At 40.7% G+C, this 21622-nt stretch overlaps 1 protein-coding gene across 1 annotated transcript; it reads right to left on the reverse strand.

Annotated features, from left to right (window-relative positions):
- Window positions 1–1656: 1656 nt before the first annotated feature.
- Window positions 1657–9297, reverse strand: EPO (erythropoietin). The gene is made up of 5 exons (XM_056814692.1): window positions 9207–9297; window positions 8045–8247; window positions 7112–7198; window positions 4955–5134; window positions 1657–4695 (listed from the first exon to the last, which is right to left on the reverse strand). The coding sequence occupies exons 1-5, from the start codon at window positions 9295–9297 to the stop codon at window positions 4540–4542; spliced, it is 717 nt and encodes a 238-aa protein (XP_056670670.1). The 3' UTR covers window positions 1657–4539.
- Window positions 9298–21622: the final 12325 nt, after the last annotated feature.

Here is a 21622-nt window from a genome sequence, read left to right on the forward strand (position 1 = left end):
TGTCATATTGGTCAATCTGATAGGTATAAGGTGGTACCTCAGAGTTGTTTTAATTTATATTTCTCTAATCAAGAGGAACTTAGAACATTTTTTCATATGATTATTGATAGCTTTGATTTCTTCACTTGAAAACTGCATATTCATATCCTTCAACCATTTGTCAAAATTGGGGAATGACTTTAATTCTTATAAATTTGAGTTAGTTCTTTACATATTTGAGAAATGGGACTTTTATCAGAGAAATTTGTTTAAAAATTTTTGGTTTTGTTTGTACAAAACTTTTTTAATTTGAAATAGTCAAAATTATTCATTTTACATCTTATAATGATTTCTGTCTTATTTGTTCATAAATTCTTCCCTTCTCCATAGATCTGACAGGTTATTCTTTGTTCCCATAATTTGCTTATAATATCACTTTTGAAGTCTAAATCACATACTCCTTTTGATCTTATCTTGGTATAGGGTATGAGATACTGATTTATGACTAATTTTTGCAATGCTGTTTTCCAATTTTCCCAGCAGTTTTTGTCAAATAGTGAGTTCTTATCCCCAAAACTGGAGTCTTTGGATTTATCTATTTGTAGTTATTTTAATTAGGATGTTTCTTTCTATCTCTTCCTGCTGGATTTTGCTAGTAACATATAGAAATAATGAAAATTTATATGAGTTTGTTTTATAGCCTGCAACTTAGCTGATTATCTAAATTAGTTGTTAGTTGACTCTAGGGTTCTCTAAGTAAACTGTCTTTTCATCTGCAGAAAGTGATAGCTTTGTTTCTTCATTGCCTATACTTATTCCTTCAATTTCTTTTTCTTTGTCTTTTTGCTATAGCTAGCATAAGACATAGTTTACATGTATTTCAAGTACAATATTGAATAGTAATGGTGATAATGGAAATTATTGAAGCAAGATATTTTTTAAATGGAAGAATTAAAAAGAGAATAAATTTTAAAAGTGCTAACCTTACCTAAGTAACACTCTCTGAAAGTTCAGAGCTACACTATCTCAACATATGGATCCATAAACAGAGGCAATTACTTGAGGGAAGAAATAGCTTTGAAGAGTAAGACTCTGGCAGCAGAAAAACAAAACAAAACTGGATATTGACTCAAAAGACCACTAGCCCTAGAAACAGAATTGTAGAGAGAAAGAGATCCTGGGAGCCCAGCTGAGCAACCCACCTAGCAGAGATGCTTAGCTTAAGGGGAGAGTTTTGTGAAGATTGCATTACAAGAAAAAGGCTTTCCAGACCCTACAGTAGCAGAGTGGTGAATAGCCTTGTCTATTTGTGTTGTCAGTATGTATGCCTCACTTAAGTTTATGTCCAGCCATCCCACAAATGATCTATGTATTATAGGAAGAGTAATTCCCAGGTTTATAAGGGAAAATGTTTTGTAGCTATTGCTCTTATTATGTCATTTTCATTAAATGCCTTCACTAAAGGCTAATTAAGTCTATTGGCTGATTGATCATGAGAAGCACATTAGTGGAGACTCAAGAATTATAGTTTTGGGATGTCCATAAGCTACCTTCTGGAACCTAAGAGCAGTAGTAATAGCATTCTAGGGACTCCAATGTGAGCACATCCAGGGAATAACCTTGAATGGATACCATGCTTCCCTGTCCTGGAGCATCAATCTCTTTTTGTCTACTTTGGTATAAAATAACCTGACACATGTGGGGTGTTTGGAACTGGTTGATGGCCTGGACAGAACTGACTTTCTAGCTGATAACTCCACGTGTAGGTGGCTTCATTTCCCTAAATCAAGCCAAACCAGGGCCTCAGAATGGTAGTAAAGTAGAGCCCATATATATTTTGTGCCCTTCCTTAATGATTATGTCCACTAAATCAGTTTGTACTCAATTCATAAACTGTAGTTAGGACAGTATGGCCATGTTTCTCTGTATCTCACATACTTATGCTATTTCCTGTGCACAAAGTGTTTCCTGTGATCTCCATTCACTGAAATTATATCATTCCTTAAAGATCCAGCTCAGATGCTATTATTCCCTCATGTGAACTTTAGAGGGCTTTTTGAACTTTCATTCTGCCAAGAATCTAAGAAGCAGATGATGATTAGCATCAGCGATGGCTTGGGGCAGGGAGTTGATGAGCTGTTATAATTTTATTAATAGCCCATATTAAAAAACCTTTATTAAAACAAAAAAACAAAAGGCTCTCCAAATTAGTAGAAGTTGGGAACCTCAGTGGATTCAGGCTTCTGAATATAATCAAGTCTTTGTTCCTCATTTTGCCAAATCAATTGAACTATGGACTCTTGTGGGTTAATTTGCAGAGAGAAAAAGAATGAGAAAGAAGAGTCTAGAAATAAAAGTCTAAAGAAGAGGTCCTACCAAAAGACAGATCCCTAGATGAAGATGGTTTGGGTGAATTTGTCTCCTTCCTCTCCTCCTCCTCTCAGAAAGGATGAGGTGAGAAGGCTTCCTTAGCCAGCTGTCCCTCCTTGGAGGTTAAAAGAATAGTCCCGTGGACAATGGGTCATCCATGTGTTGTCTTGTATTGTTAATTAATTTTCTCATGTTAGTCTTTCCATGCCAACTAAGTTGTTAGTTACTTGAGGCAAGAATAATGTCAAATGAATGTCATTTGTATTATTCTGTTGATTTCTTAATTAGATGAAGTAGGAACTAGAAGCAGAAAAAAAAAGTCCAGGACCTAGGGTGAGAGAACTTAATTCCAGGGTCAAGGACAAGTACAAGGAATTGGAAGAAAAGGTATCTGTTTCTTTAGGAGTAGAACAGAGACTAGAAGACCCCTAAGTACTGGAAGAGAAAAGGATTCACATGACTAGGCAGAGAACAGTTCCTTGAGGGCAGTTGTTTTTGCATTTCTTTGTATCCCTCATGCTTGGTATGGTGCCAGATATAAATGTATAAGTGTTCAATAAATGTCTGACTGATTGATTCCTATAATATTTTTCTATATGACCAGCAGAGGTCACCCTTGCACAGGGGATTTGGGTAACCATCATGGGAATTCCAGATAGTGTCCCTTTGCTTTGTTACCTCATTGCCCCTCACAGTCCTCCTCCAGCCTACTTCCCTTTTCTCTTAAGCCTCCTTCTCAATGAATTTCTAAGTGAGGACTTTGGGTGTAAAATAGGATATATATCATCAGACATCAATGTGTTAATTATTTTCACTGAACTAATTTTTTTCTCTTTATTATTTGTCATAAAGGATGCCTTACTGGGGAAGAAAGGGGGGAAAGATACATTTGGAAATAAGGTGATATAAAAAGAAAAAATATCAATAAAATTTAAAATTAAAAAGCATTCTTTTATATATATTTATATGATATAATAGCAAAAGGCATCAATACAACTTAAAAAAAGAATAAAGGCTATTGAGAAGGGATAATAGAGGAGTGAATATGGAAGGAATTGGGGTACTGAGGAATTGTATTCCCAAAGCCCCCTTTCCATCATGCCTGAGGGGAAAATTTTATGTTAGTGGACATAGAGAAAAACACTGGCTGGGAAACTGGATTCAAAATTAGACATATGGAAATTGAGGTAGGTAGTACAACTTGATATTAGGATGCTTGGTTTCTAAATGGTGGCAGAGGTTGGAGATAGAGCCAAAATCTGGGGTCCAGGGAGAAGCGACAAAGAGAGAAGCCTCTAGTTAACTAGAATTGGGAGCTGCCCCCAATTGAGAGCTTTTCCCGCCCCCTCATTCCCTTTAAAGGCTTCTCCCGCCAGAATTGGCAGCAGCTGCCTGGGGAACAGCCTTGAGTAGAGACAGGTTATCGACCAGCAGTGGTTGAGCCTGTGGCCTCAGGCCCAGTAGGGTCAAGAAGTCAGGCAGGCCGGATGAGGCAGCACGTAGGGCTTGACCCTTGCAACCTCTGTGCCTCTCAGGGCTGCAGGCCAGGCCAGGACCCAGAGAATGGAAGGGGGAGCATAGTTTAACCAGTCAGGATCAAAGGGGAAAACAGAAAAGCTAAGACACATTTGGTGTTTTCAATTCTCGGCAGTTAGGTTCTTAAATATAAGAAATAAAAACAAAAACAAAAAAAACTTGGGACAACAACAAGATCAGGGGATACCCCTCTCTGGGACCCCATTCTCTCTCTCTCTGTTGTTCTTCCACTCCTACCTTAAGCCATTAGTTTTTAGCTAACGCACAAGGGAGTCAGCCAGGCCTGGAGAACGGGTTATTTACTATCTAAGCTCCTGAATGCTTCTTCCCTATTCTGTGGCTCCAGATAAAAGCATTCTCCCCCCAAACCTCTCCAGTGGCATTGTCTTCAAGAAGGTATTTCCCTCTTGTGGCTCAATTTAAAGCTGGATTCCTCCAGTGCATACTTCTCTGTCTTGGCATTGTGATAGCCCTGGGACTCCAAGACGAGTATAAGACAGTTTCTCCTGCTCTCCAGGCATCTTCCTTGGCATTGCTGTGTCCATGATCTGGGTGGAACTAAGTTCTGAGTCCTCCTGAAGAGTGCTGGTAGCAGTGTCATTGAGTACAGTAGGAGGGTGGATGTGCCTAGGGTGGAGGTGGGGGTACAACCAGTCACCTCTCCTCACTTTGGCAAGCTTCTCTCAAAAATAGCTTGAGTTTTCCCCTTAGGAAATTGGAGTAGATTCGAAAAAGTTTGTCCATGGTCCCAACAGTGAAGGTACGAAATGGAGCTGCTGTTGGGGCATCTGGAAGGGAGACAGTTTCCTCCTGGCAAGGAAAGAGAAACAGGTTAGGGAACTGCCTGTATCCTAAAAAATGAAAGAATTTCTGCACGAGAATTGGGGTTTTGCTTGATCCTTTGGATCTTGGATTTTATCTTGGATTTTAACTTGGATCAGGGATTTTATCCCCATTTCACAGAGGGAAGAAATAAAGCCCCAGAGCTAAGTTTTCTAAATTTCATGATCCCAATGCAATTTGTTCCCAATTCTCCTGATTACTTTTAGTTCTACCAAACTGCCCTTACCTGTGTTCTCAGTCCTCGAAGCAGGAATCTGAGACTTCTCAAGCTGCTGACTGCTTTGTCCACAAAGAGCTTTAGAGCTGCTGGTGTCTGGGAGGAGTTGGCCAGCAAGGCCTGCCCCTTTAGGACAGCTTCAGAGAGCAGAGTCAACCCCTGCCAGACCTCTCCTGCCTTCTGCCCCACCTAAAGAGAAATAAGAGAGTCATTCTAACCTAAGCTTTATTTTCATCTTGCCTTCTCTCTACCTCAGTGTGCCAGCCTCTTTTTTCCTTTCTTTCCCTCTTAGCACCTTCATTTCTTTTCTCTTGAATTTCTTTCTTTCTACCAGTTCCTTTATGTCTTCAGCCTTTTAGGACCCTCAACTATCCTCTATCATTCGATTTCATTCCTTCCTTTCATAGTTAAACTTTTTTTTAGTTTATTTTATTTTAATAGCAAATTTCCACATAAGTTTTCCAAAGTTATATGATTCATGTTATCTCTCTCCCTTCTTCCCTTCCCCCTCCTAGAGTTGACAAACAATTCAATCTGGGTTATCCATTTATTGTCATGCAAATCATATTCCCATATTATTCATTCCTATAAATGAATAATCTTATAAAACCAAAACCCCAAATCATAAACCCAAGTAATCAAGTGATAAATCCTATGTTATCATCTGCATTTATAATCTAACAGTTCTCTCTCTAGAGAGGGATAGCATTCTTTTTCATAAGTTCCTCAGAATTGTCCTAGATCATTACATTGCTATTAATAGCAAAGTCTATCCCATTTCATCATTTCACAATATTTCAGGCACTGTGTATGTTCTCCTGGTTCTGCTTATTTCACTCTGCATTAGATCATGTAGTTCTTTTCAAAATGATCCCGTTCATCATTTTTTACAGCACAATAGTATTCCATCACCATCATATCACAATTTGTTCAGCCATTCCCCAATTGAAGGACACCCCTTTAGTTTCCAATTCTTTGCCACCACAAAAAACACAGCTATATTTTTGTAAATTTTTCCAATTTTTTTTCTCTTTGGGACACAGATCTAGTAGTGGTATGCATTTTTTTTATAGCCTTTTGGGCACAGTTCCCAATTGCCCTCCAGAATGGTTGAATCAATTCACAACTCCACCAGCAATGCCTTAGTGTCCCAATTTTGCATGGCTAAACTTCTTGCATCTAGTCTTTTACTTCCTTTCTACTCACTGTCTCCTTCAATCCCCTACAATCTTGTTTCTGCTCTCACCACTCTTCTAAACTACCCTTTCAAAGGTCACCAATGACTCACTAATCACCAAATCCAAAGGTCTTTCTTGATTCTTCATTCTCTTTGACTTCCTAGTTTTAGATCCAGTTGACTCCTACTAGATATTTCTTCACTTAGCTTTAGAAACACCACACTCTTGGTTCTCTTCCTAACTTCCCTGCACTTGTGCTCTCTCCTCTCTCCTCTCTCCTCTCTCTCTCTCTCTCTCTCTCTCTCTCTCATTCCCTCTCTCCTTTCCTCCCTCTCTCCTTACAATAGAAGGAGAACCTCATCTTTCTGATTTCTTAATGTGGTGTTTTCCTGGGGATCTTTCCCCAGGTCTCTCCCTTCCCTTTCTCCCCTTCCTCACCTATTCTTCTCATCTTCTCCCCCCACCCCACCCAGCTTCATGTAGATGATTCCCAATCTTTATCTTCAGCCCTGACTTTTACTCTCTATGGGAGATCTCACAGCAGCCTTTCAAACTCAACATATACAAAACTGAATTTATCTTTCTCTAAACTTTATCATTTGGACTTCAGTATTTCTTCCTGAGATACCACCTTTTACCCTTCTCATATCTGTACACTTGGGCTTATTGTTGACTCTTAATTCATCCTCATCTCTTAGGTCCAATGAGTTCTGACATTTCCTCTCACAGTCATTTCTTCCTTTATTCTCATTACCACACTTACTAAAGTAAGTACAATTTTTCAAGACCACCACCCCCCCGGGCTATTATAGTCACCTCTCCCCTTCCCCGACAGCCCAGTCCCTACACTACTAGAAAAAATCTTTCTTTACATTTACAACAAAACAGGTCGAATGAATGAATACCCCTGTTTCTATCATTGCATCTTCTACTCTCTGGTTATGTCCTTTTAAAAAAAGTGAATATTCAAGAAAGTACAATGTCTTACCTCCATCTTCTTCCAGGTATGGAAGTTCACCCTGGTATCAGGGACTGTGATGTTCTCACCCAGGCTGCAATCTTCCATGCAGGCTACCTAAAATATCCCAAACCGCCCCCCCCAGGTCAACAGGTCAGAGTCTTCAGGTTCTTATCCAGTTAAACAATGTGTCTCCATCCCAATAGAGGAGCAGAGATCTGGGAGGAACCTTAGAGATAATCTAGTCCTTTATGTTACCAGTGAGGAAACTGAGGTTCAAGCAGATTAAATGACTTGCCCCAAATCACAGGTAATAAGGATCAGAGCTGAGAGTCAAACCCAGGTCCAATTTGTCAAACTAGGTTCTTAGTCAAACTCAGCTCCACATGTTCCATTGTACTGAGCTCTCTCCCTCCCTTTTCTGATTCCTCTGTCAAGTTAAGTCAATAGATCATTAGCTGTTCTTTTGGCAAAGAGTTCATTCCAGTAGATGTCCAGACACCTGAAGTGCCCCATCACTACTTTCTAATTCCTCCATGCCAGGCTTTATGATGTGTTTCTTCTTTGAATCCAAGTAGCTTGTAGTAAATTCCCAGGCTAAGATGGATTCTTCTTTCTGATTCAAATCAGTCTCCACCACATGCTCCCCATCTCATGGTTCCTCCATTTCCTTACATGAGTATACTATAAAATACAGTGACTATCTATCTATTGTCCTGTACTACCCCCCCAACCCCATCCCCATTCCCATATTCCCTCTTGCTGCTTTATAGAACTGCTTCTCAGAAGGAATCTGACCACCAGTTATAATAGTCTTGCCTGGCCCTGGGTGGAGGATAGGAAGGATTTCCAGGATTGGTGGGCTAGGAAATGAACTTTGGGTTCAACAAATCAACAAATATTTATTAAGCAACTAGTATTTGAAAAGGCCAGGACTATGTTTCTTCTGGGGTGAAGCCTTACCGTAGCATTCTGGGCTTCTTTGGCCTCAAGGATGTACCTTTCCAAGATGTGGCTATCACAAAACGGGGACTGTGGAGAGCCTCTTACTGGATCTCCAAGGCGAAGTAGCAGCAGCTGCAGCAGAACAAGGAGTTCTGGAGAAGAGGGAAAGCCAAAATGAATATGACACAGAATATGACCATGGGAGGAGGGATGAAGGTAATCTTAGTGCTGGAAGGGACCATCAAGATCATTTTACAGATGAGGAAACTAAGGCCAAGAAGGTTAAATGACAGGTTAGAAAGGTAGTATCAGAACTGGGATTTCATTCAGTCTTTCTACTGCATTAAGGTTCTTTCCAATAAGGAAATGCGTTGTGGGAGCAGTTTAACATGCAAAGATGTTGCTCCCTAACTCCCAAATACAAGAAAAAAACCTCAAAGGTTCACTTTCCAGGCCCCAGGGTCTTGTAGTCCCACCTACATTCCACATTCCAGTGAACCCTAATTCTAATCTCCAGCCTGCTCTGGGATATCCTCTCAACCAGATGCCAATTCTAATTCTGCTGTATCTCCTAAAAGCCGGCAACTCCAATCCTCTGATTTCTCCTTCTGAACTGAAATTTCCTGCTTCCTCAGGTTAGGGGGTCACTGCACGTGCCTTCCAGTGGAGATTCCCTTTTTTCTCTTTCTACACGTGGAGTCCAGCCCCATCTCCTCCCCCTCCCCCTTCCGGGTCCTTGGCAAATCCCTGGTCCTTGAACCTAGCCACCTTCCTGTCAATAGCCTCAACAGCAAATCCTTCCCCAAACAAGGGACCTGAAGCTAAAAGAGAATTGTAACCTGCCCAGCCCATGCTAGCCACTAACCCTGAGTGCCTGCTCCCCTGCTTCTGAGAGGTTGGGATTACTCACCATGAACCCCCATCTCCATTCCTGTGAGCCACGACACCCTCAGAGACCAGGAGCCTGGCCTGCCCCCAGGCAGGGAGCCCTCATTTTGGGAGGGTCAGATCCCAGCTCCAGCTCTTTAAAGGTGACCGGTTACTACCCAGAAAGAATATGGGTCAGATTGAAGACTTCTGGGAAGCCAGGGGTTTTAACAGGTGAGCAAGCTCAGAAGGGTGTCTTCCTAAACCTGGGTAGAGGAGTCCCCCCTCCCCCCTCAAAAAAAAAAAAAAAAACCCGCTCCTGGGAGAGCAGAAAGCAGCCGCCTGGGGGCTAGCCCTTGGGACACTGCTGCCTGCAGGCTGGGGGTCGGGGTTGTTATCAGCATGTGTGCGTGCGTGTGTGGGGGTGGGTGGGAGCATGTGTGTGCGTGTGGGGTCGCCCGAGGTGGGGGCCAGGCGAGTGATCAGAGCAGAGGGCAGGACTCCTGCGTCTTGGTCTTGGCTACGAGAAGAGAAAGATCTGGCAACGAGGAGCGTGGTTGGGACACCAGATCTCGTGGCTATGTGTTGAGGGGGAGACCTGGTAGTGGGGGATGGAGGGATAGGGAAGGTGGTAAATCTTTTAGCTTCCAGGATTGGAGAATAGGCGAAGGTGAGGTTAGCCGATAACGGACAGTATTTTTGAGTCAAGAATGTGAGCTGAGAAAGGTGCTAGATGCAGACACCTCCTGCATACTCAGAGATACAGTTCTTGGGGAAATATTCCTAAACTGGACCCTAGTGGGACCCTGGGTTCAAGTGACAGATTAAATCTGGAAGATGCCAGGAATTTTGATTGATCTTCTCCCTACAGTCACACTAGATTTCCAGGGATTGGATCTTCTCTGTATCAACAAGTGTTGTAGGGAGTGAAAAAGATAGGTTTGAAAAGGACCCAGGAGACCAGAGCAGGTGAGAGAACTCTTTGGGCTATGGGAAGAGCAGGGGAAGAAATTGATATTGTTGGACCCACCTGAATGTTCATTTACTAGAAACAGAGACAGACACCTTTTGCAAGACTAAAGAGCATATAAAATTGGCCTCAGCCTCTTTGAGCTTCAGATTTTTCCATCTATAAAATGAACTCTTTGAGAGCCCCAGGATTCCTGAAGTCAGGGAGCTCTGGAATAAAGGTCACCTCCAAAGGGACAGTGATGCCAATTTACAATTGGTGGCTCATTAACCCTTGGAATACAGTAAATATCTTGGTAGTATATGTAAGAATGACATATTGGTTGGACTTTGAAAACCTTAAAGCACCACATAAATTAAAATACTATATAAATCTTGTCTCTATGACTAACTTACTTCCTTGGGACTAATTTCCTACATCTGATAGGAATGATAACTTTCCCTACATATCTCACAGAGTTATTATAATGATTAAAGAAAGTTGTTATTACCACACCTTCACTCCCACCCCATCACATGTTCATTCCTTCAAACAAAAATAATTGAAAGGACTGTGCTAGATGCTTTAGGAAATCCAAAGAAGTATAAGATAAAAAACCCCTACTATATCTTTCAAATTTGTTGGGGAGAGAGAACGGATAGAGAAAAAGATGGAGATAGAGATAGAAATAGAAATAGAAGAAGAGATAAAGGCAGAAATAGGTGTAGAGATAGAGGTAGAGACAGAGATAAAGATAGAGATAGAAATAGAAGTAAAGATAGGAGTAGAGATAGAGATTGAGATAGAAGCAGAGGAAGAGAGCAGCCCATCATCTTTCCCTCTATTTTATGATCCTTGATCCTGTTCTTCATAGCCTGTTCTTTATGACCTCCAATTCCTCCCTTCCTCAGCTCTTTTTTAGATTATCACTACCACACTGTCTATACTATCTTCCTTTCTTTCTCTTGTCCCCTCCTTGGTAAAACAACTCTACACTATCCTCTACTCTCAAATCTTTTACCCTTTTTCAGGTCACAGCATGATCACATCTTACCAACCCCCAATCTTGGATTACTCCACTATCCACTTCCATGCTACTGACCAGAACAGAAGAAAATCACAAAAATACGCTGACTAAGGAGTAGCTAAGAGGTTCAGTGGTAGAGAGCCAAGCCTAGAGACAGGCAGTCTTGAGTTTGATTCTAGCTGTGTGATCCTGAGCAAGTCACTTAACCCTACTTGCATAGCCTTTATTGCTCTTCTGCCTGTCTTCCATAAAGAGGTGGCTTTTCTCCCTGCCAAGACCAATCTTTCTTGCAACACTTCTCAACCACTATCAGATAGGCCCCATCCCCATTTTCTCTCTCCTTTATTTTTAATCTCTCCCTAGCTACAGATCTTTTGGGTCCTGCCATGCTGCCTTTGATTATGCTCATTTCCCTCACCTTTAAAAATCATTCACTTGTAGTTAAATGGAACAAATTTTAGCTTTCTGACTCCTGCTACACTTGCTTGAGTTGCACAGCTGCTTTTATGCTACAGTTCAAAAATAAAATTTGACTATGATCTTTTATAGAAAAAGACACTTAAAGAATCATAGAGATGAAATGATAACACAGTAAAAAAAAGCTGAATTAGAACTGGGACTTAAATTTAGTACTTTCAACATACTACAGAAGATCTCTGCTTATGAATACAAGTATAACCTTTGTTACACATTTGAATATTATCTAATAGTTATATTTCTGCAGTGGGCTGATAAAATAATAATTTAGTAGCTGATTGTGGAAAAAGCTGACAGAATGGTCTTATAATTGTTCTTTGTTTTCAGATAGATACTGTTATTTAGTAGTGGTAGTCTCTCCGTGACCGAGAAAAAATGATTTTCTAACTGCTCTTTTTTTGGTCTTTCAGCACTTAACTATTAAATTCTTCAAAAAGATATTTAAAAAACCATTCACTTGATTTTATCTCTCAGATCTATCTCCTTTATCTATCTTTTCATTCATCTCTATCCATCCATCTACTTTATCATCTCCCCTTGGCTAAACATTTTTAAAAAGCAGTCCACATCAGATACTTCCACTTCCTCTCCTCTTCAACCTCCTCTATCTCTCTTCTCTGTTTGCTTTTAAACCTCTTCCTTTGAAATCTGGCTTCAAACTTTACCACTGAAAATGAAGCTGGTCTCTCTAAAGTTACCAATAATGTCAAATCTAAAGGCCTGTTTCAGTCTCCATTTTTATGGACCTCTTTTCAGAACTTGCTGATTAAGCTTTCCTCCTGAACAATCTTTTCTCTCAAAATTTTCTTAACACTGCTCTCTTCTAAATCCACCTACCCTCCTCCCCCCCCCCCCCCCCATCTCCTTAACTAGCACTTTATCCATGTCACACCAAGTAACAGTGGATATTCACCAGTGCTCTTTCCTGGGCCTTCTTCATTTTTTTAATCTATACTTGGGGATCTCATCATGTCACTTGGTTCAATCATTATCTCTTTACAGATGATTCCTAGATTTATAGATCTGGTTGTGTTCTCTCTTGAGCTACATTAACACATCACCAACTGACTTCTGACTATCTCAAACTGAATATCATTTGAAACTCAACATTTCCAAAACATGTTTCCCCCTAAACTCACCCAACTCATTGACAGATCTTACAGTTTTTCTATCACCACAACTCTCATATATGTTCCCTTTTCTCTTCTCCCACAATCACCACCTTAATTTGTCACCTGGACATGTTCATTAGCCTACCTCCCCTCCTCAAGTTTCTCTAATTCATCTTCCACTAGGCGTCCAAAATGATTTTTCTAAAGGGTAGATCTGGGGGCAGCTGGATAGCTCAGTGGATTGAGAGTCAGGCCTAGAGATGGGAGGTCCTAGGTTCAAATCTGGTCTCAGACACTTCCCAGCTGTGTGACCCTGAGCAAGTTACTTAACCCCCTTTGCCTAGCCCTTACTGCTCTTCTGCCTTAGAACCAACACACAGTATTGATTCCAAGACAAAAGGTAAGAGTTTAAAAAAATTAATGAAGTATAGATCTAACCATGTCATCTTCCTACTCAAATTCCAGTGGCTCTATATTACCTAAAGAATCAAATAGAAAGTTCTCTGTTTGGCATTTAAATGTCTTTCTTTCTTTTTCCATCTTCTTAGACTTTACTCCCCTCAACATACTCTATAATCCAGCTACACTGACCTATTTGCTATTCCTAGTACAGGAGGCTTTCCCATATTCCATCTCCCATCTCCATTCCTTTGTACTGGCCATCACCCATCAACTCTGCCTTTTTAACTTCCTTGTCTTTCTTCAAGACTCAGCTCAAATCTCTCCTTTTGCTGGTCCTCACCAGCTGCTAATGTCCTCCCCTCTGAGATTTCCTTCCAACTACTCTATCTTGTATGTAGCTAGTTATTTACATATTACAATGCAATTGCCTTGAAAGAAGGCAATGTTTTTCTTTTTAACTCCAGCACTTAACACAGTGCCTTGTGTGAAGTGAGTGCTTAATATATGCTTGTTGAGAGGCATCTAGGTGGCTCAGTGGATAAAGAGCCAGGCTTAGAGATGAGAGGTAATGGATTCAAATTTGGCCTCAGATATTTCCTAGCTGTGTAACCTTGGGCAGGTCCCTTATCCAACTGCCCAGCCCTTATTGGTCTTCTGCTTTGGAACCAGTTAATTCTAAGACAGAAGCTAAGGGTTTTAAAAAACAAATAAATAAATGCTTGTTGACTGACTGACTCATAGCAGTGGTAATTAAATATGAACACTTGGTGATCCTTTTATAAAAATATAAATACCTAGGGGGAAGCTGGGTAGCTCAGTGGATTGAGATCCAGGCCTAGAGATGGGAGGTCCTAGGTTCAAATCTGGCCTCAGACAGGTCCTAGCTGTGTGACCCTGGGCAAGTCACTCAACCCCCTTTGTCTAGCCCTTACTGCTCTTTTGCTTTGGAACCAATATATAGTATTGATTCTAAGAGTGAAGGTGAGGGTTTAATATATATACCAGGTAACAGTGGGTATTCACCCACTCTTTCCTGTGTGTGTGTGTGTGTGTGTGTGTGTGTGTGTGTGTGTGTGTGTGTAATTAAAGGGAGCAATTTTTTTGGATGAGAAAAACTGGCACGCCTTTGGTGGGCTTAAGAGCTTAAACCTGGAGAGAGTTCCTGGCCTGGAGAGGAGATCCTTATGTGGGAAGAGGATTTCTATCTCTTCTACCTCCCAGCAGTCATGGTATCTAATAGCACATCTACAGAAACACCACATCTAGCAGTTGGAAAGTCAGTTTTTAGTGTTAAAGACCCAGCTGAGGGAGTAAAGATGCACAATTCAGACAAATGCATATAGAGAAGCAATCAATCAAAGGAGCAAGGAGCTTCAAGGAGTAGGACTCATGGTGGCATAAAAGTGAGCTATGGACTCAGAATTAGCCCTAGCTAATCAGTTGAGAGCCCAGCTGTGAAAAGGAGCAGATGCTAGGAGCCCAGGTTCACAACCCACCTGGTAGAGAAAACTCTGCTAGGAGAAAAATGATTGTCAGGTTCTGCAGTACTGAAATAGTCAGAAGCCTTGGCTACATGTGCTCTCTCACTACTGTTATATTTTTAGTTTGTGTCCACTCCTCCCATGGACTCCATGTACTTGTGGAAGAGTGTATCTCAGGTTTATTTGGGAATGTTTTGTTTACCTTTATTAGATACCATTTTTGTAAATGTCACTGTTATCATCTAATTGTGTCCACTGGCCAACCATTCATGAGAAGCATATCAATGGGGACCCATAAGATATATTGTAAGAAATCTAGGCCCATGGAATATAATTTGGAACCTGAGAGTAGCAACTATGCTGTGATGATCCAACTGTGGAATATACATTGGGGAAATAGTCCAAAAGTGGTCTAACATAGATAACATATACCTTAGGAGTGAAGAGGCAGAACAAGTAACCTGCCATGGAGATCACTGAGAAGGTGGGGCTTGATGAATGAATAATTTTCTATTTGAGGAGATAAGAGAAGAAGAAATAGAAATAGTCCAGATAGAAGAACATGCAGAAGCAAAGCTAGAGGGTGAAAGAAAGTGGAAAGTATGCTATTGAATGATTTTTAAAGATCAATAAGTAAACTAGTTTGGATGGATTGGAGGATTTATGCAGGGGAGAAGTAGGGCAGAAGTCTGGAAAAGAAGGCTAGGATCATTAAGCCATCTATCTTGGGCATCTTGCCATTTGCCCTGTCACATTGCCTCTTCTCCCCATTAGGAAAAGCATCATCTAGACTGGACCTCAAATGACCATCCCTCCCCTACCACCCCTATATACTGAGTTTTGTACAAGGCTCTGCCTTGGGGCTGAGCCATCCTGATTGTCTAGTATGAACTTACCTAACCTCCTATATCTAGCTGGCCCCAGACATCTACCCATCTGTCCATTCACCACAGGAATTCCCCCCACCCCCATTTCCCCTTACTCAGGGAACAGTAATGAAATTAATAACACCATTGCTTCTATGAAAGAAATAATAATAGTGATATTTATATGTGCCAGGCACCTTATTATTAGGATCTCATTTGAACCTTAAAACTGAGAGGTTGTTGTTCAGTAGTTTCAGACTCTTAGTGAACCCCATTTGGGGTTTTCTTTTTTTTAATTAAGTAAGTAATTAATTTATAATTATTTTTCCATGGTTACATGATTTGTGATTCATGTTCTTTCCCTCCTCTCTTCCCTCCCCTCTCCTGGAGGTAACAAGCAATTCCACTGGATTATGCATATATTTTAACTCAATACCTATTTTCATAATATTCATTTTTGTAATAGAGTAATCTTTTAAAAACTAAAACTCCACACCCTATACCCATATAACTAAGTGATAAATCATATATTTTTCTTCCGGATTTCTATTCCCATAGTACTTTCTCTTGATGTGGATAGCATTCTTTCTCATAAGTCTTGGGGTTTTCTTTTTTTCTTTAAAATATCTTTCCATGGTTACATGATTCATGATCCACCCCCAAACCCCTGTTCTTTCCTGCCTCTTCCCAAAGCTGACAAACAGTTCCACTGGGTTATACATTATCATTGTTCGAAACCTATTTCCATGTTATTCATATCTGCAGTAGAGTGATCCTTTAACATCAAAATGTCTTGGGGTTTTCTTGAGAGAGATTCTGGAGTGGTTTACCATTTCTTTTTCCAGCTTCTTTTACAGATGAGGAAACTGAGGCAAATAGGGATTAAGTGACTTGCCCAGGACCACACAGCTAGAAAGAGTCTGAGGCTATATTTGAGCTAAGTATCCCTGACTCCAGATATGGCACTCTATCCAGTGTGCCACCTAGCTTCCCTAAGAGAATCACATACATCATGACCTCACATATCATCCTTATGATCCCTCCAGACTAAAACTGGCCCCTACTCCTTTATATATGTTATCTTACTCTATTAGAAAGTAAGTTTAAAAAAAAAAGAATGTAAACTTCTTGAAGGCAAAAACTGTCTCACTTTTGTATTTGTAACTCAAGCATTTAGCACACGCCCAGGCCCTTAAACATTGTTTCATTCATTCATTCATTTATTATATGGGCTTTGAGTGAAAGACTGAGGAGTGTAGATTTTATTCGGTAGACAATGAGAATCTATCATGGTCTTTGGAGAAGAAGTGTAGACTTTGTCCCTTTATTAAAGTTAGGAGATCCCTGAATGTGAATCCCTCTCTGTTACTGACTAGTTATATGACCCTTATTTCCTCTCATATAAAAATATAAAAGCATCCTTACTATTTCACAGAGTTGTTACAATAATCAACTGAGATGAAATCTTCTAAAATGTTACATAAAATGTCAGTTCTGATAATAATTATCGATCTGAACTATGCCTTAGAAAATTAATCTGCCAATAGAATATAGAATGATTTAGAAAGAGAGAGGCTGACTATCAATTTAGATGAGAACAGTCTAGCCTGTAAGCTGAGCATGGGCCAGAAATGTGGTAAAGGAGTCAAAGTAGCTAATGTTCTCCTAAGGAAGGCCACATTCAGATCTGGGTGCCCTCTGTTTTTGTTATGCAATCAAGTCATTCCAGACTCTTTGAGACCCTATGGGGGGGGGGGTGTTGGGGCAGAGATTCTCAGGTGGTATGCCATTGCCTTCTCTAGCTCATTTGACAGGTAAGGAAACTGAAGCAAACAGCATTAAGTAATTTGTACAGGGTCACCCAGCTAGTAGATGTCTGAGACCAGATTTGAATTTGATCTTCCTGACTCTAGGCTCAGTCCCTAGCTGCTATCACCATATATTAGCAAGGAAAATGATAAATTAGAGATTGTACAGAGGAGGTCCTGGGATAGTGAAGAGCCCTGAGAATGTATCAGAAAGTGAGAATGTTCAAATCAAAGAGAGGAACTTCAAGAAAAAGGAAGTAAGAGAAAAGAATAAGCATTTATATAGCACTACTATGTGCCAACTGCTATGTTAAACACTTTTTAGAAATATTATCCCATTTGATTCTCACAACAATCATGGGAGGTAAGTGCTAGTGTAATTTTTACAGTTGGGGAAATTAAGGAAGACCAAGTTAAATGACTTGCTCAAGGGCACACAGCAAATGATTGAGGTAAAATTTGAACACGGGGCTTCCTGATTCCAGGGCCAATGCTTGGTATAATTGTGCTACCAACTCCTTCTTAACATGATGGTTTTTGGCAATTATTTCAAGAACTAATTCTTGAGAAGAGGGATTAGACTTGTCCAGTTCAACCCTAGAGGACAGAACCAGGATTGGGTCAACTTGGGCTCCATGTAAGACAAAGAAAACCTTAACAATTAAAAGTATTTAAGAGTAGAATATACCTTGGATATAATGGCTTCCCTAATACTAGAGGCCTTCAAGGAAAGACTGGATGGCTCTTGTGTTGGGTCCTGGAGAGAGAATTCTTGTAAGACAGCTAGGAGGTACAGTGGATAGAATACCTGGCCTGGACTCAGAAAGATTCATCTTCCTGAGTTCAAATCTGGCCTCAGACATTTATGTCATCTGTCAAATGAGTTGGAGAAGCAAATAGCAAACCATCCAGTGTCTTTGCTAAGAAAATCCCAAATGGGGTCATAAGTGACTGAAATGACTGAACAACAAAGAGGATTCCAGTTCAGGTAAGGATTAAATTAGATGACTTTGGGAATCTCTTACCTCCCCCAAATTCTCAATTCTATATCTATAAGGGAGGAGATTAATTAGCAGGATATTGCAATTGCAAAGTTGAGGTCATAAGAATCCAAACTAGGGAAGTGGGAGCAGGAATGAAAAGGAGGGGATGGATTTTATAGAACTAATTTACCACCTTTTGCTTTAATTTACACGTCCTTGATTGCCCCTGGACAATCAAATGGGCTTTTATGTTGGTTGCAGACTTTTTCCTCATAAGAGCTGGGTGACAAAACTGAGGCAATATGGAGAGAGAATGTCAGGAAAGAGAACTTGAGTGTCCCAGTGTCTTCCCTTCAGCTCCTAAACTGCCTGTGCTTAGGGCATCCCCTCAGGAAGCATCATGACACTGGCCTTTGCCATAGAGTCAAAAGACCTGGATTTGAGACTTTTTACTAACTGTGACTGTTGACAAATTATTAAATCTCTCTGAACCACAGTTTCCTTCCCTGTAAAATAGAGACCTCATTGGACTGTGGGGTGGAAAGTGCTTTGTAAACTATAAGTATATAAACATAAATTATATTTGTACATGTGTTATATAGGTATGTGCATGTGTATACATACATACACAGGTATATATATTAATGGGCAGCTGGATGGTACTGTGGTTAGAGTGCCATGTTTGAAGAAAGGGAAGACCCAAGTTCAAATCTGGCCTCAGACACTTAATATCTATGTAACTCTAGGCAAGTCTCCTATCCCTGTTTGCCTCAGTTTTCTAATCTATAAAATGAGCAGGAAAAGGAAATGGCAAACCACTCCAGTACCTCTGCCAAGAAAACCCCAAATAGGGTCACAAAGGGTTGGAAAAACAACTGAACAACAGCATATATGTATATACATTGGGGACAAGTTACTAAACCTCTCCAAACCAGTTTCCCCACCTGTAAAATGGGGACCTCACTGGATTGTGGTGAAGAAAGTACCTTGTAATCTGTGCATATGAATGTATGTGTCTCTCATTCCTTTCTGAGAACCTGAGCAGTCTTCACTTTTGGTTCCTATCTTCCCCAAGTTTCCTACTGTTTCCCCCAGATTTTGCTCCCTTCCCATAACTGAGGCAATTAAGAATCAGTACTCCCACTTCCACCCCAGCCTCAAATACATGTACATCTTTCTCCTTGCACTCACGTCCACACACACGTCCACACTGAAGCCCTGCTCTTCTGTCCCCCAGGGAAGTGGCTCTGCTCTTTCTGTTCTCTGTCTGCGTCACTGGGCTGCCCTGCCCTGACCAGAGAGAAAGAGGCCATGTACAGCTGGTGGGACAACCAAGAGTGAGGGGGAGGAGAAATGGTGGGGGAAGAAGAATACAGCTTTAGGAAAAGAGAAAAGAGAAGTTTTTCAAAGTTGTCCTCTACCCTTGCAACAATTCGCCAAAACCTATAGCATATCTATTAACACAAGAAGTATAAATTCATATTTCTATAGAACTTTAAGGTTCACAGCCAACCTGAAGCCCTTTTTGCAAGTTAGAACTCAGCAAGGTGTGAGAACATACCAAATAGAATGTAGTCATGATTTCCCCAAGACAGTCAGACTCTTTCCCCCTATGCTCTAGTCTACAGAGAGAGGTGGAAATCTATTGCTTTTCATTTACCTTTAGGGAGTTTGAGGAATAGGGGAAGGGCATGAGTATCCCATTTCCCATCTCATCCCTTTCCAAGTCTTATTCTACCCTCACAAAGTTGTAGCAACTTGGCTAAGCAAATCTTGGTTAGGAAGCATATCTGAGACCTGATGGGATTTATATAAAATGAGGGGCTATTTCCTGGCAGTTCCCTCTTAATCTTACTTTGATGGGAAGGTAAACTAAAGTACAGATAAGAAAGTAGAAAACCCAGGTTCCATGACTTTTTATCCTTCCATTTTATAGGAGTTTAGTTTATTTTTTTAATCCTTACCTTTTATCTTGGAATCAAAATTGGTTCCAAGGCAGAAGAGTGGTATAATCTAGGCAATGGAGGTGGGGGTGGGGGATGATTAAGGGTTAGGGTTAGGGTTAGAAACAAATTTAAGGTTAGGGATAGAAACATATTTAGGGTTATTAATCTGCACGTATTTAGGGTTAGGGTTAGAAACGAATTTAGGGTTAGGGTTAGAAATCTGTGACATGATAGAAATCGGTGATTTGCCCAGCATTATACAACTAGAAAGTGTCTGAAGCCAAATTTGAACCTAGGACCTTGGATCTCCAGGTTTAGATCTCTAACCACTGGGAAACCCAGCTGCCCCATTACAGGAGCTTTTAAGGTCTTTGATATCTTCCTCCCTTCTTGACACACCACAGTTCCTCAAAGAAAGATACTGAAGCACAAAGAGGGAGAAGGAAAACCAGAATCCTATTTGGAGCTGAGAAGAGAAAGTATAATGTTCCAATACTCATGGGGACTCAAAAGGGCCTCTGGGTAGATGTCTTTCACTTCCTGAACAAACAGTGAAAGCCTTTGGAGCCGAATCAGAGAATGAGCTCTTGGGGAGAGAGAAAGGGGTTGGGGGTGGAAGTCATTGTTCTACAATTTTCTCCTGGCAACCAGAAGAGATGGAAAATCCAAGGAAAAGCAAATTTATAGTTCCTCTGAGCTGTCCAAAATCTCCCCAGGCCGCACGACTCCACAGCTCCTGGGAGAGGGAGACTCCTCAATTTAGTCATCCTCCTTCCTTCACAGCAAGGATTCGCTGACTAGGGAGTTCAGCCAGAGGCTGAGAAAGCCTATTCCTGTGCTAGAGAAGTGAGGAAGTGAAGGGACTGGAGGAAGGGTCCCTGATTTTCAAAAGAAACTAGGAAAAGGGCAAGAGAGTTGTGGAAGTGGGGATCCCTCCACGATAAATGAAACTATATGGAATACAATTAAACAATTCGGAAAACTGAGACAGAAATGCTTTTGTTTTGCTTTTAATTACAATTTAGAGACTGTAGAAACAGAATCTGGTACCTGATTCTCCACAAGCACTTTTGCTCTCTGTCTTACTTTTCCCCCTTTCCTGTCTTTTGTCCCTTCCTCTCAACGACTGGGCACCAAACCCTGGGATACCAGCTTCCAGGCCCACTCTATATCTATTCCTTCTTAAAAGATAAGGATAGAACTATGGCATAGACCTGCCTCCCATCTTTCATGTGGGGAGAAGGGCTGCCAGACAACAGTTAGTTTTGCTGAATAGCTGTTTCTCTTTTTTATTCTTTATTACCAGGAGTGGTTCTCTTGGTATGGAAAGGAAAGGCTATGTTCAGAAATGAAGAAAATGTAAAAACAAGGTATTTTTCTTATAATATGTTATTGAGTCATTTCAGATTTTTTACAGCCCCATTGTGGGTTTTTTTGGCAAAGATACCGGCAAAGGTATTACAATTTCCTCTTCCAGCTTATTTGACAGGTAAAAGGCAAAAAGAGTTAAGTGACTTTCCCAGGGTCATACAGCTAGTAAGTGTCCAAGTCATATTTGAACTCGGGTCTTCCTGACTCCAGGACCAGTGATTTAGCCAACTAGCTGCCCTGTCCTCAATAACAGCTAAATAGCATTTATATAGCACTTGAAGATTTGCAAAGTACTATATATATTACT

Source organism: Monodelphis domestica, chromosome 2, assembly GCF_027887165.1.
Source record: "Monodelphis domestica isolate mMonDom1 chromosome 2, mMonDom1.pri, whole genome shotgun sequence".
Classification (NCBI taxonomy): domain Eukaryota; kingdom Metazoa; phylum Chordata; class Mammalia; order Didelphimorphia; family Didelphidae; genus Monodelphis; species Monodelphis domestica.

Excerpts from the sequence above, each read along its gene's own strand:
- EPO (XM_056814692.1), bottom strand. The coding sequence starts at position 9,297 with ATGCTGATAACAACCCCGACCCCCAGCCTGCAGGCAGCAGTGTCCCAA. Across the intron at positions 8,248-9,206 it reads TTCTGCTCTCCCAGGAGCGG|ATTACCTTCATCCCTCCTCC; the intron begins GTTTTTTTTTTT and ends TCCAGCACTAAG. Across the intron at positions 4,696-4,954 it reads TTCGAGGACTGAGAACACAG|GAGGAAACTGTCTCCCTTCC; the intron begins GTAAGGGCAGTT and ends TTTCCTTGCCAG.